Source organism: Meles meles, chromosome 1, assembly GCF_922984935.1.
Source record: "Meles meles chromosome 1, mMelMel3.1 paternal haplotype, whole genome shotgun sequence".
NCBI classification, from domain to species: Eukaryota; Metazoa; Chordata; class Mammalia; order Carnivora; family Mustelidae; genus Meles; species Meles meles.
In genome coordinates this window covers 122,211,964-122,226,050 of record NC_060066.1, presented here as the reverse complement: position 1 = coordinate 122,226,050, position 14,087 = coordinate 122,211,964, and the positions used below count along the sequence as shown (strand labels likewise).

Here is a 14,087-nt window from a genome sequence, read left to right as displayed (position 1 = left end):
ATCCCAGGACCCTGAGATCATGACCTGAGCCGAAGGCAGCGGCTTAATCCACTGAGCCACCCAGGCGCCCCTGTGCGGTCTGTTTTAACTGCTGGGAATCTGTCTGGAAAGTGCTTTCACGACAAGCACTAAGGGAGACACAGAGAGGGAATGTGAGCCAAGCCAGATGTTCAAAAACTTCAGAGAATCAGTTACATATTTCAGTATCTATCTAGAAATCCGGCCAGGAGAAGGAAGACTGTTATAAACTGGTGGGCTGGTAGATTAGAGCTCCAGGTCCTTTGCCACCATCACAGTCCTGCTTATATGAGGCTCCCACGTGACTCTGAGGAAACAAAAAGGCTTGGCGACCTCTGGGCCAGAGTTCCAGAAACTAGGACACCGAGGCCTTATTTTTAGCTTTTTAAAAAAAAATGTGTCTTGTAATTAGATCTAGGATGAAATCATTCCACTGCAACATACCACTGGAAGGCTGAAATTTCAGATGTGAAAGCAATGTGCCCTCTTCCCCTTTGGGAATTGTGTGACCATTCACTCCTTCCCACTCCTTCTTCCCTACGTCCCCCTACTCAGGGTAAGAAAATGTCCGTGTGTGCCGACAATGTCACTGACCTCCGGATTCCTGAGGGTGAGTCGGGTTTCTCCAAATCCATCACAGCCTACGTCTGCCAGGCGGTCATCATCCCCCCGGAGGTGACAGGCTACAAGGCTGGAGTGTCCTCGCAGCCTGTCAGCCTCGCCGACCGTCTTATCGGTGAGTGACCCAGCAGCTCCAGCCTCTGTGAGTGTGTGTGTGTGTGTGTATAAGAGAGAGTGAGGCTACCGGGCTCTGAGGTAAAAAGGCCCCAGAGGAGGGGCCCACCCTCTTGATCTCTGTTTTGTATTCCACCCTGGGGCCTCGGACAAACCTTGGTTTACCCTTTCATGAGCCAGTCGGGAATGTGAGGAGATGGAGGAAGGTTGGATGTTGACAGGTACTGAAAGAATTGAAGTGATTGCTGGCTCATGCTACTAGTGACAACTAATTAGGAGCTCTAATTTGGCAGGGGTGACAACAGATATGACTCTGGATGGAATCACCTCCCCAGCTGAACTTTTCCACCCGGAGTCCTTGGGAATACCGGACGTGATCTTCTTTTATAGGTGAAGATGAGAGACCAGGCCAATGCAAGGGAAACCTAGCCCCTCCACCGTTTCTGGTGCATCCCTCTCTTCAGCCACCTACTTATCAAGCCAGAACATGTCCGATGTCTAGCAGATTGACCCAGCTATGACAGCTACAGGCTGGGAGTTCACTGGTCCCAGCTTCTGGGGTATTATTGGGGCAGGTCTGCCCCGGAGGCAGGGAGAAATATGGACTTATCTGTGGCTGACTTCCCTTCCTGCCTTAGGAGACTCCGGTGTAATGTCTATGCTAACCTCTCTTGGACCAGTGCCTTTCCCCTTGACCAGATCTCCCCGATCCCCACTCTCTCAGTGTATAAACTAACGCCTGTGCACCCCCAAGTCCTGACTTCCCTAGCAAGGGAACTGTTCGGTGTTGACCTCACTTAGTGACTCTCCAATGAAACAGGTGAGTGACTTCTACCCCCACCGGGGGCTGGCTTGCTCTGCAGGTCCAATGACGTGACCCAGTCCTGCAGTTCTGGGAGATCGACCACCATCCGTGTCCGATGCAGTCCACTGAAACCCGCCCCTGGAAGTCTGTCGCTGCCGAGGTAAAGGGGTGTGTAACAAGGTCTCCCTTCTTTGGACTCGTCTCATCCCAAGAGTCAAAGAGAAAACAGCTTGAGAGGCATTAGTGGGCTATTGGGGACACAGTCATGACTTCAAATTCTCAATCTTCAGGTGTCAAGATTGGGGCAGAAGGAAGAGTCCAAGCTATTCTCACAATCCCATATCATTATGGGGACAGCTAGGCACAGCTATTGGATTCCTGTCCTCCACTTACTAGCTATGTTATCATGGATACGTTTCTTATCTCCTCTGGGCCTCTTGTTCCTTATCTGTAAAATGAGGATAACAAGAACTTCCCTCGGGGGGTGATCTTGAGGCTTCAATGAGACCAGGAGACTTGTGGACTTCTTGTGGTGTCTGGTGTGTACTTGCTATTATTAGGAGGAGTAACATTTTTAGCAATCTCTGCACAATCAAAAGACCCAATTACGAGTTTAATAGCTGAGTGCAATGAATCGAGAATTCTGGAACCAATTTGATTGCAGTATCCTTCCCCCACCTCCTTCTTTCTCCCAACTAACACGTTGAGGGGTGCTAATGTCTTGAGGAAGATTGTTTGAAGAATGCTGTTTTCTTTCTTTTTTAAGATTTATTTATTAAAGAGAGAGAGCACAAACAGGGGGGAAGGGTAGAAGGAGAAGCAGGCTCCCTACTCAGTGGGGAGCCCAACTCAGGGCTCGATCCCAGGACCCTGGGACCATGACCTGAGCTGAAGTCACATGCCCAGCCGACTGAGCCACCCAGGCACCCAGAGGAATGCTGTTTCTAAATAGCAGCTGCTTGGGGAGATGGGGACCAATGCAAGATATTTTGACTCTGTGGTGTCAAAATGTAAGACCATTGTTCTTGCTGGTGTAAAAATTGCAGTAAGGTAACTAACAGATATCCATGACCTAAGTCTGTTCCTGAAACCCAGTACCCAGGAAGCTGCATCGAAGAGGCTTTTACAAAATGTCACAGGTCCATGGGGGAGAACAGAAGCCTCTGAGGGGGTTGGCTGGGGCAGCCATGGTACAGCTCAGACACCTGACATTAGCTCTCATCTGATGTAGCAGAAACAAACGGGCAGAGGGTAGAGAACCTGGTGGAGACTGGAAGGCCTCTTGTCATCAGGGACATTGGAGAGCAAAACCTGTATTAAGGACTAGTTGGAAGGATCCTGGTGGGGCTAACAGTCCGGCGAGGAGAGTTATGAGATGATGGGACTCCCACCAGCTCTTGCCACTGTCCAGCGAATAAGCCCTCACGTCTCCTTTCTGCTTTGCTAGCACATGTTCCGATGGGACCTGTGATGGCTGTAACTTCCACTTCCTGTGGGAGAGCCTGGCTGCTTGTCCGCTCTGCTCCCCTGCCGACTACCACGCTATCGTCAGCAGCTGCGTGGCCGGGATCCAGGTGGGTCTCTCTGCTCAGGGACGGCCTGGGAGAGAAGGGAATGCGATCTCTGAGTTCCTTGTCTTTGTCCCCAACAGAAGACCACTTATGTGTGGCGCGAGCCAAAGCTGTGTGCGGGTGGCATCTCCCTGCCTGAGCAGAGAGTCACCATCTGCAAAACGATCGACTTCTGGCTGAAAGTGGGCATCTCTGCAGGCACCTGTACCGCCATCCTGCTCACCGTCCTGACCTGTTACTTTTGGAAAAAGAATCAAAAGTATGCGATGGGGTATTGGAGTCTGGGGATGGGCAGGGTTGGGTCACTGTACCGGGAGGAGAACATCTGAGAATTCAATCCATGATGCTTTTCTCTGGAGTTGGCCATGGACCCTGTGACTCCAGCCAGAGACTTGTTGAGCCACTTATCCAGCGGCTGCCTTGGCTGTCCTGTCTCCTGAACAGGGACAGTACCATGTAGCGGTCTATAAATGACCGTTAGATGCTCAAAGAAAAAGCAGAGTATCCTTAGTTTGTTGTTGTTATTATTACTAATTAAAATAGTGACTTCATGATTCCAGTATTTCTATTAAGCTTTGAGAACACAGACACAGCTAGCCTTAAGGGAAGGAGATCACTGAACTGGAAGTCAAGATTCCTTAGCTGTAAGCCCAGGCCTCACACCATTTTGCTAGGCTTCAGTTTCCTTATCTGCGGTTCCCTGTTTAGGGCCCAGCCTCTCTCCCTCTCCCCTCCCTTATTACACATTTCCTTGTCTAACCTTGTGCATTGCCCTGCCTCACAGACTGGAATACAAGTACTCCAAGCTGGTGATGAACGCTACCCTCAAGGACTGCGACCTGCCAGCCGCTGACAGCTGTGCCATCATGGAAGGCGAGGACGTGGAGGATGACCTCATCTTTACCAGCAAGAAGTCACTCTTTGGGAAGATCAAATCATTTACCTCCAAGGTAGGGAGGCTGGCCAACACACTGAGGTCAGCCTGGAGGGCTGGAGAAGACACCAGTCCTAGGACATTGAATGGTCCCACATTGTTCAGGGACCACTTCACTACTCTACTCCCCACCCTCCCTACTGTTCCAGCCCCCCACCCTCAAAATCCTGGCTTCTGCCTTCTGTATTTCCACACCATTACTGTCTCCCATGGGGCCCAAGGCTGCTCTTGACCAGGCTCCTTCTCTCCCAACATGCACTCCAGTTGATGGACTGTTTGGGCCTTTTAACTTCCAGAAGGAGTATTGAACCATCCACGTTGTAAGAATCATTTCCCTTTTTTTTTTTTTTCCGGAGGGTGGGGAAGAGGCGATCCCTAGGATCAACTTCTGATAGAAGTGAGGCTCTCCTTTGACCAGTGGAGGGTGCTGTCCCCTGATGTCTGGGCCCTGTCCTGTGGGGGCTGAGTCATAGCTAAGGCCACGCTGCTCACCACTGAGCACTGTGGAGCTGGGAGAGTTGGCTCCGTGTGTGTGTGGGTGGGTGAGCAGATCTGAAGCTCATAAATGCTATGCTGACAGCACTGTCGCCAGGTGTGGGTCCAGCAGACAGCATCCGAGCAACGCCTCCGGGGCCACAGCCCTGTGCAGCCCCAGCCTGCCAGAGCCCACACCTCCCTCCTGTCCTGAACCAGTTCATCCAACAGGTGTGGGTGGGAGGGTGGTAACCAGAGAGGAGAGGACTGGCGGGATGGGCAGGGGAGGGCGGGGAAGAGTTTAGACTGCTGAATCTCATTCCCTTTGTGCTAACCCGTCAGGGTGATGTGTGTGTGTGTGTGTGTGTGTGTGTGTGTGAGCAAGATTAATGGGAGAACCATTCACCCTGGGCCCCCTGAGTCTTTCTGGGTTTTTAGAATTCAGCAAAGATGCAAAGCAGGGGGTTTTAAAGATTTTTCTTACCCTCTGACTGACTGGAAGGACCGAGAAGAATAGAGGGTATCTTCTGTCTGTTTCCACAAAGCCACTGGAAGCAGGAATTCCATAAGGGTTCCTTCTGTCACCTCTTTTCCGTTTCTCTCCTTTGTTCCCCGATCTTGCCGCCGTGCAGCAGCCAGCTCCTGTCACCATCTCTCTTTCAGAGGACTCCTGATGGATTTGACTCCGTGCCACTGAAGACATCATCAGGAGGCCCAGACATGGACCTGTAAGAGGCACTGCCCTGCCTCCCCTGCCTCCTCACCTGGGCACATCACCTTGCAAGCCTGTGGCGATTTGGCTGCCAGCTTCCTGCTGGGAATCTCTTCATTGTGGCCTTATCAGAAGAAGTTTGGATTTCGGATATCTGGTTTTTTTATAGAGTACCCAAAACCTCCTTTCTGCTTGCCTCAAACCTGTCAAATATACCCACACTTTGTTTGTATATTACTCCCTTGCTCGCATCTTGTTTCCCAAAATGGTCTAGCTGCCAGAGCCATAGCTTCGTCTGCTCTTAATTCATAGAGCTTCGGAATGGAAATATTTTTCTCTTCTGAAGTATAGAAACAACTTCCTCTGTCCTAAGGGCAGAAGCAGATGGGAGTTTTTCTGGTGATCTGCCCTCAGCTTATGATCTCTTAAGGAGAAAGGCTGGGTAAGGAGAGTGTTGGTATTCTCTCCTGGTCTGTCATGGTAGTCTAGATTCTTCTCTCCTGGATAACCAGCTCAGACTGAGTTTCATGGCTAGGCTGAGGGCAAGGTGAGTAAGGTCTGGGGAAGAAAAGTCTTGATAAGCACAAAGAGAAGCAATAAGGAAAGTTTCATTTTGTTTTTGAAACTAGGTACTTCACTTCCTTTTTCTCAGTAAGCGATGAATATTCTCACAAGAGCCAAAGGAAAAAGTGCACCAAGAAAATGCCCAAAGCCCCAGTGAACCTATTCTCCCCGCTTGTTTTTTAATGTCCCACCATCTCCCTATGATGTTAAAGAGAACCAGGTAAGCCCCAAACACAGGTGTTCTTGCTTTCTTCTCTGCTTGCTTCTACCCACAGACACAACAAACCTTACCAGCAAGGAGAATGTCCTGCACTTGAGGTCCCCATTTGTACAGGCTTGAGCATATCATGGACCAGGGCTATCTTATTTTGAAAGAACACAAGGAGGCCAAGGTTTTAGTGGGGCTGTACTGGGGGATCTGGCCCACAATGGGATGGACCCAAGGTGGCCAGAATATCTGCTTCTAAGCTTAACTCATCTGCTCAGCTCCAGAATAAACATTTTCTGGGCTGGCCAAAAATGGAATTGACTCCTAGCCCATAATCCAGCCAGAGGACCAGATCAGTCTTCTTGGAGGAAAGACTAGGGGAATCGAAAAAGATATTTAGCAAACTGTCACCCTTCACCCTCCCAAGCCCCTAGCTTTCTCTTTTTCCTGTTCTCATTTCTTCTATGTGCTAAAAACAAAAAAGACTTCTGGTCCCAATTTCTGGTGGATCCCCTTCTGAAAGGTGAGTAAAGTGAGTGTCCTCTGTGCCCCTTCTCCCCACTTTGGCACCTCGTGTAACTGATGGACTTCAAGTAACTGCAATGGCAAAATCAGCGCAAGAGTTTAAATTCTTGTTCTCTTAGTCCTGATGGTTCTCCCTCCCTGGCTATCAGGCTGGCATGACCATCCCTGGGTGAGGGCCCACTCAACCTTGGTTGTGCCTATTTTTTTTTTTTTCTGAGTGGCCACCTGGTCCCCAGAGGGTAGGTATAGAATGAGAATGGTCTTTCAGAGTGGTTTGTCTGCCACCAAGATGGTCTGCTGTTCTGATTAGGCACTGCTCCCCCAGAAGTGCCCTTATAAAAGGGTCAGTGAGAACTGGGCCCCACTGTGAACTTCTGGTCATCAGCAGGATCACTGAAGGCAGGTAATCCCTTTAGTTCAATAAATCTAGGAGCTTTGCTGGGTGGGGGACATGCTCCTCTCGGGGGAGTCAGGCTCTCAGACCCTGTAGCAATGTTGGAATTTCTCCCGACGGATGCAGATACCTCGCTCCAGAACTCCAGCGGAAAGTTTTCTGTGGCCTCAGCAACACCCAGAAAGCATCTGCTTTCCCACTGAATAACTTTCTTTGTGGCAAGAGCCATACATGGTCCTTACTACCCTGGAAGCAGTAGGAAAAAATATCTACCCTGTTGACTTCTTTATTCTGACATTTTGAACCTCAGTGCCCCCAGAGCAACCTCAAACTCCACTGATTGAGTCACAACGTTTTAAGCATCTCCCTTATCTATCCCTTGGTGTATCAACTTCTACGGATCTTCCCTGCGTCTTGCCAGGAGCTCCTGAGTTGTGGTATTGGGGTCACCTGTTGCTCAGACATATTCAGTATTTTTTTTAACAGCATTGAGATATAATTCACATACCATACAATTGGCTCATTGAAAATGTACAAGTCAATGGATTTGAATATATTCACAGAACTGTGCAGTCATCACCATGCTCAATTTTAGGACAGACACATGTTAGACTTGTATATGGGAAAAGCCTTTAACTCTTAAATTGAGGCTATAGTGCTACTGGCTACTGGAGGAGGTAGTGTGGGCTCAGAGGACAGAATACTTAAACCCCATTTGGTCACCTAGAGTGCTGGAAGACACAAGTAATTCTCATCATGTAAGCATCACCTGATTTGGCTGGGAAGACAAACAAACATTGTGGTATATTCAAGGGCCAGGCAATTTCTTATGCCAAGGCTTTTTTTTTTTTTTTTGGTCTGACTCTGCATTAAAGCTAGGATTGACTATATTTATACAACAGAGTGTGACAGATTTTTCAGCTTTGTGAAACCAAATTTTTGTCCCATCAAGACTGCTTGGATTTCCTTTTTATTTTGTATTCCAAGAGTTTGTAGTTTATTAGGGGATGGCTATGGCTTATCACATTTTTCCCCTTTTCTTTTTTTTTGTGAAATAAAACATATGTTTCAAGTTGTTTTTCTTGAACATGGGTTGGGTGGCTGGATGGGGGAGTGAGAAATGGAAGTGTTCTTGAAGCTTAAGCTGAAGGCAAAGAGCATTGGAACCCCAGAGTGACAGAGAAAAGAGCATGCTTCAGAGCAATAGGGACCTAGGATGGAAAGCCTCTCACCACCTGTTGAATCAGCCAACAACCAAAGCCTGTTTCCACGGTAATAAAATGCATCTAATGATGCCTTACTTCTCCAGATCAGGTGAGGATCAGAGAGAGAATACATAAAACACTTCGCATCTTCCCTCCCTTCCTTTCCAGTTTAGTTTTCTCTCGTGTGTCACTGAGGCCAGCCACAGAACAAAGTATCTACAAAGACAAGTAAAATTTGCTGCTTTGGATACGAAGTGGATTCTTACAGACTATATGCGGAGAAAATCACAGAGGACATCAGGACCTACCATTTCCAGGGTTAGCTGGATTTTCCTGCCTCAGTACTTTCCTTCACTCTGGTTGAGGCATTTAACCCCCCAGAAAGATCTTCCTCAGCTGGTTGTCTTCCTCAGACTGAATTGTACCTGGTTGTACTGATGGTTAACTAAATATCAGTCCAGTTTATGGTATAAAATCTAAACTAGAGGCAAGGACTATCTCCACTGTAATGGATGAAGAAAGTGCATCTGCAACACAGTTAGTGTTGTGGCGTGTAAGGTCCCTAACAGCCTACGTGCCCCCTCTCTGCCCACATTGGTTCTACTCCAGCTACACTTTAAAAAAAAAAAAAGATTTTATTTTTAAGTCATCTCCACATTAAATGTAGGGCTTGAACTCACAAGATTGAGATCGAGTCACACGTTCTACTGAGCCAGCCAGACACCTCACTATTCACACAACTTTGGACTCTCCCTCACAAGCTCTTTTGCACCTCCCAGCATTGGCCTATGCCTCTGCCTTTGCCCCTCCCCTTCCTTTTCACCTGATTGACCCCCACCCAGCCTTCAAAATCACCCCACTATGGGGATGCCTTCGTGGCTCAGTTGGTTAAGCATCTGCCTTCGGCTCAGGTCATGATCTCAGGATCCTGGGATCCAGTCCAACATCCGGCTTCTTGATCAGCAGGGAGTTTGGTCCTCCCTCTGCCTGCTGCTCCCCTGCTTGTGTGTGCACATTCTCTCTCTCTGACAAATAAAAACATCTTTAAAAAAAAAAATCACCCCACTGTAAATCTTTCCCTGGCTCACCCACAGGGGACACAATAGTGAAGAAACACTGACATGGGAGTACTACAGTTAATTTACATGAATTCAATCATACACTGTGCAGTGTCCCAGTGCATCAAACAAGCAGCAGACATGACCAAGCTTGAAACTGTGGGAGGGGCACCTGGTCGGGTCAGACAATGGAGCATGCAGCTCTTGATCTTAGTTAGGGCTGTGAGTTTTATATTTATTTATTTATATTTATTTATTATATCTAAGGGTAACAGGTTGGATGCAGAGATTACTTAAAAATAAAATCTTAGAAAAAGAAAAAAGAAACTGGTATGTGTGTGTGGGATGGATATGTGAACGATTTTAAGGGTTTCCCAATCAATGACAAAGAAGTGAAATACACTGTCAGGTGACCAGGCAAGAAGATACTGATCTAAATCTTAAAGAAGACAATTAGTTGAAAACCACAGAGCAACAAGCCTTATTGAAGAGACAAAGAAATTGATGTAGGTTGCATATACAAAATTCATCGATAATTTAGGAGCTCTTCAAGGGGAATTTGGCATATTAACTCCATATTAGCACTGAAGCTAACAATCCCACATAAAACGTAATAGCCCAAACCATACAGTGTGGTAGGAGAATGGACACCTCCTTCCAACTCTAACAGGGAGAGGCAGGATCAGAGTCCTCCCCACCCCCCAATCCTGGCAACTTTCTCTGACCCATGTTATTTTTAGATGGTTCCTCCTACATCATCCAAGGATAGCAACATTAACTTCCTTTGTTACTGTCTCTCTCTGATAGAAGGGAGTGGGCAGCCTCCAGCTGGAAGTTGGGTTGTCAGTTTCTCCTGAAACAGTATGATAATGTTACTGTACTCTGGGGACCTAGAAGGGTGGGTGCTGCATTGATCTGGGGGGAAGGGTGAATAGTGTAGCACAGAGAGCTTCCTGAATGAAGGAATTGGCCAGTTTGGAGGAACAGGGGAGGGAAGGGGGTTTCCAGGTAGAAAGGGTTTGTATAAAGGTTCAGAGACAAAAAGGTGTGCTACAGGTAGTGCAGCATGGGGAATGTGAGGAGGAATGTCAAGAGATAAGGGGAACATTTGAGAGAATTTGGTAGAGACGGATCATGAAGGGCTTTGCAAGGCATATCTGGACATTCTAAGGGTAACAGGTAGCCACTGAGGGTTTCTAGCAGGGGAGTGAGAGGGTAGAGCCTGCTTGTCCAACACTGAGAAATCCTCCTTCAGATCCAAGACAAAAAGAGGAATGCAAAGAGGTACTGAAACAAGGCCCAGGAGAGCCCTCCTACATTAGCCAGCACTGAACTGTTAAAAACTGAGAATGGCATCTGGGGCTGCATGATCCTCCCTCTTTTCTTGCTCTCTCCCTGTAGGTAGTCATTCTCTGTAGGCTGCCCACCAGCTGCCCAGGACCCCTAAGGCCCTGAACCTGCAAAAAGCTTCTAACCTCCCAGCCTACTCCCTGCAACTCACATCCCCAGTAAGGATATAATAAGCACTGGCCACGTGTAAGGCCACTATGCTAGGTCCTGTGGGGATAAAGATGCAATAAAGGGTCTGGCCCTATAAGAAAAAGCCACATCTTCTAGCCAAGTTCCTGACGGCTCTGTTTTCTGCTATGGAATGCTAACAGAGAAACAAGCTCAAATGAGACTAAGAGACTTACCAGTATTCAGGTTTGGCTCTATTGCTTAATTTCCCTGGGCCTCAGTGTTCTTGTATAGAAGAGGAAGGGGTTGACGTAGCTGTTTTCCTTGAACCCTCGAATCCCTGGGTCCTCAGATGCAGCACCCAATAGCTGTTCTCAGTATTAAGCGCCAATGGAAAGCACACATCCAAAAGTGGTATCACTCCCTAACTGAAGTATTATTGTGGATTTGTTTTTGTGTTAGTTTCTGGCAGTGTAATAACACTTTATTTTCTGCTGATTGGAAATTCTAATTGGTGGCTGTATATATCTGATGAATAAGAAGGGAAAATGAATTTTTTAAAATCACGTTTGTTAAACATTTTAAAACATGGGGGACAAGGTGATGAAAAGATTAGGAATTATTAGGCTAGCAATTAGCTAAGATTCACCTCCAGCTCTAAAAATTCTATGATTCCTAAGTTGATGAAGTATGCCATTATGGTAATTGTTATATTTATCAGGTAACATGAGCATTTTATTGTATTTTTAAAATATTTTTATTTATTTGTTTGACAGAGATCACAAGTAGGCCAAGAGGCAGGCAGAGAGAGAGGGGGAAGCAGGCTCCCCGCGGAGCAGAGAGCCCGATGTGGGGCTGGATCGACCCTGGGATCATGACCTGAGCCGAAGGCAGAGGCTTTAACCCACTGAACCATCCAGGCGCCCCTAACATGAGCATTTTATTTTATTTTAAGATTTTATTTATTTATTTGAGAGAGAGAGAGATCACAAGTAGGCAGGGAGGCAGGCAGAGAGAGAGGAGGAAGCAGGCTCCCTGCGGAGCAGAGAGCCCGATGCGGGGCTCGATCCCAGGACCCTGAGATCATGACCTGAGCCGAAGGCAGTGGCTCAATCCACTGAGCCACCCAGGCGCCCCCTAACATGAGCATTTTAAAGGAAAATGACTATAATATAATGATAAGACTAATGGTGAAAATCCCTAAGGAAATTTGTAGAGGCTGGAATTTTAAGGCCATCCATCCAATTATACTGATGACCTCCTTATAGGATTAGCTCTGTGGACCTCCTCCACTGGGCCTGGGCCCCAGTGCAGCCTCAAGAACACCCATCACTGTCTTGAAACTTAGCAAAGAACACACTCTGGCTGTTCCTTCACTGACACGGAAGAGTCATCTCCTATCAGACCTCGCCCTCAGAAGGTTTCAGGGAACCTAACATTATGAAGACAGTTTTCTTACATGTTTTCTCGGGAGACTGCAGCTGCCTACATGTCCTTTCCACTGGTTTTAAGTCTAGCATCCTAGGCAAAATGAACCTATGGAGGCAAACCCAGACAACTCCCTTACCAAAGCCCCCCTCCGGATCTCTACTTGTCAGCTTCACCACTGTCTTTTGCCCTACACTACATCTAAGTTGGCTTGGCAGACATTGTTGGAAAGCAGGGATAGCAATGCCATATCCTCATCACAGGAGCCCATGCAAGAGCTGTAAGCCAAGACAGATTTAGCACAGCTAGCAGGGGGCATTGAGGGTGGGGTTCTAAATAATCTCATTATCATCAGTACTTTTTGATAACTTTGGCTCCAGTCAACAGCCATAATATTTCACAGTAAGGGGCGCCTGGGTGGCTCAGTGGGTTTAAGGCTCTGCCTTCTGCTCAGGTCATGATCCCAGGGTCCTGGGATTGAGCGCCATATCAGGCTCAGCAGGGAGCCTGCTTCCTCCTCTCTCTCTGCCTGCCTCCCTGCCTACTCGTCACCTCTGTCAAATAAATAAAATCTTTTTTTTTAATTACATATAAAAATATTTCACTGTAAGGGCCTGAACATTATAAAATGAAAATATGGTGAAGTCTTCCTTCTAGGAGTTTTAAACAGACCCAAGAAGTGACTTCAATACCTTGTACTGCCTTCAAATCCGCTGAATACTTACCCCGTGGGAAAGTCTCCTCATGCCTCTCTCTAAAATATTTCAATCTCACTTTTCCAATCCTGTGATCCAAAAGGCTGGTAATAGGACAACCTGATTTACTCAGTAATCACGTTAAGAACGGTATCCTAGGGGCGCCTGGGTGGCTCAGAGGGTTAAAGCCTCTGCCTTCAGCTCAGGTCATGATCTCAGGGTCCTGGGATCCATCAGGCTCTCTGCTCCGCAGGGAGCCTGCTTCCTCCTCTCTCTCTGCCTGCCTCTCTGCCTAGTTGTGATTTCTCTCTGTCAAATAAATAAAATATTTAAAAAAAAAAAAAGATAAGAACGGTATCCTAGGGGCACCTGGGTGGCTCAGTGGGTTAAAGCCTCTGCCTTCCACCCTGGTCATGATCCCGGGGTCCTGGGGGGGGGGGGGGTCTCTGCTCAGCAGGAGCCCGCTTCCTCCTCTCTCTCTGCCTGCCTCTCTGCCTACTTGTGATCTGTCAGATATATAATTAGAATCTTAAAAAAAAAAAAAAAAAAGGAAAAGAAAAGAAAGGTATCCTAGCTCTGAGGCAGGAGAGCAGGAATCTTGAGTTGAGGTAACGCAGGGACTAAAACATGTAGCCATATATTCTCGTCTCAAGATGATGGAGAGAACAGAGGTCCAGGGAGAGGGTCCAGGCTTAGGAACCATGCTTGTAAGACAAAACCTGGCAACTGGGGCGCCTGGGTGGCTCAGTGGGTTAAAGCCTCTGCCTTCGGCTCAGATCATGATCTCAGGGTCCTGGGAACGAGCCCCGCATCCGCATCTCCGCTCGGCAGGGAGCCTGCTTCCTCCTCTCTCTCTGCCTGCCTCTCTGCCTGCTTGTGATCTCTCTCTCTGTCAAATAAATAAATAAAATCTTTAAAAAAAACAAAACAAAACACCTGGCAACTATTGGAAGCCCTAGCTTCCAAGCCAGAGATCATACCGGCAGGCCTCTGCCTAACCCGAGAGATGCCCTTTAACATAAGGAGAAAACTGGAGAAAACTGAGGCACTCGCTTCTATAGGATAATCAGAGATGCTACAGAGAGGCCAGGGCTGGGGAGGATGCACAAGACCGGGACAACCCACTAGCCTGGCCAGACCTGCACACAACCCACGCCCCACCACTCCAAGTGCCTCCTCCCCGCAACCCTGCCTCCGACGCAACTCCTTCCAGCCGAGCGGGGGTGCCTGCGCACTCTGGCTGCGCCTGCGCGGGGAGGGCGGGTCAGCGCGCCGGCGCAGTGCGGTAGTCACTGGACGCTGT

At 47.9% G+C, this 14,087-nt stretch overlaps 1 protein-coding gene across 2 annotated transcripts in view; it reads left to right on the top strand.

Annotated features, from left to right (window-relative positions):
* ELAPOR1 (endosome-lysosome associated apoptosis and autophagy regulator 1) overlaps positions 1-8,012 on the top strand; it is a 69,603-nt gene extending 61,591 nt beyond the window's left edge. The window contains exons 17-24 of one of the 2 annotated variants that reach the window (XM_046027102.1): positions 574-754; positions 1,047-1,143; positions 1,617-1,718; positions 3,006-3,132; positions 3,210-3,388; positions 3,914-4,079; positions 4,328-4,383; positions 5,170-8,012. In XM_046027102.1, the coding sequence (XP_045883058.1) occupies positions 574-754; positions 1,047-1,143; positions 1,617-1,718; positions 3,006-3,132; positions 3,210-3,388; positions 3,914-4,079; positions 4,328-4,383; positions 5,170-5,269 (1,008 nt within the window). In that variant the 3' untranslated portion in view covers positions 5,270-8,012. The remainder of the gene's footprint in view (positions 1-573; positions 755-1,046; positions 1,144-1,616; positions 1,719-3,005; positions 3,133-3,209; positions 3,389-3,913; positions 4,080-4,327; positions 4,384-5,169) is intronic. The other variant, XM_046027111.1, reaches the window with a different exon arrangement.
* The last annotated feature ends 6,075 nt before the right edge of the window (positions 8,013-14,087 follow it).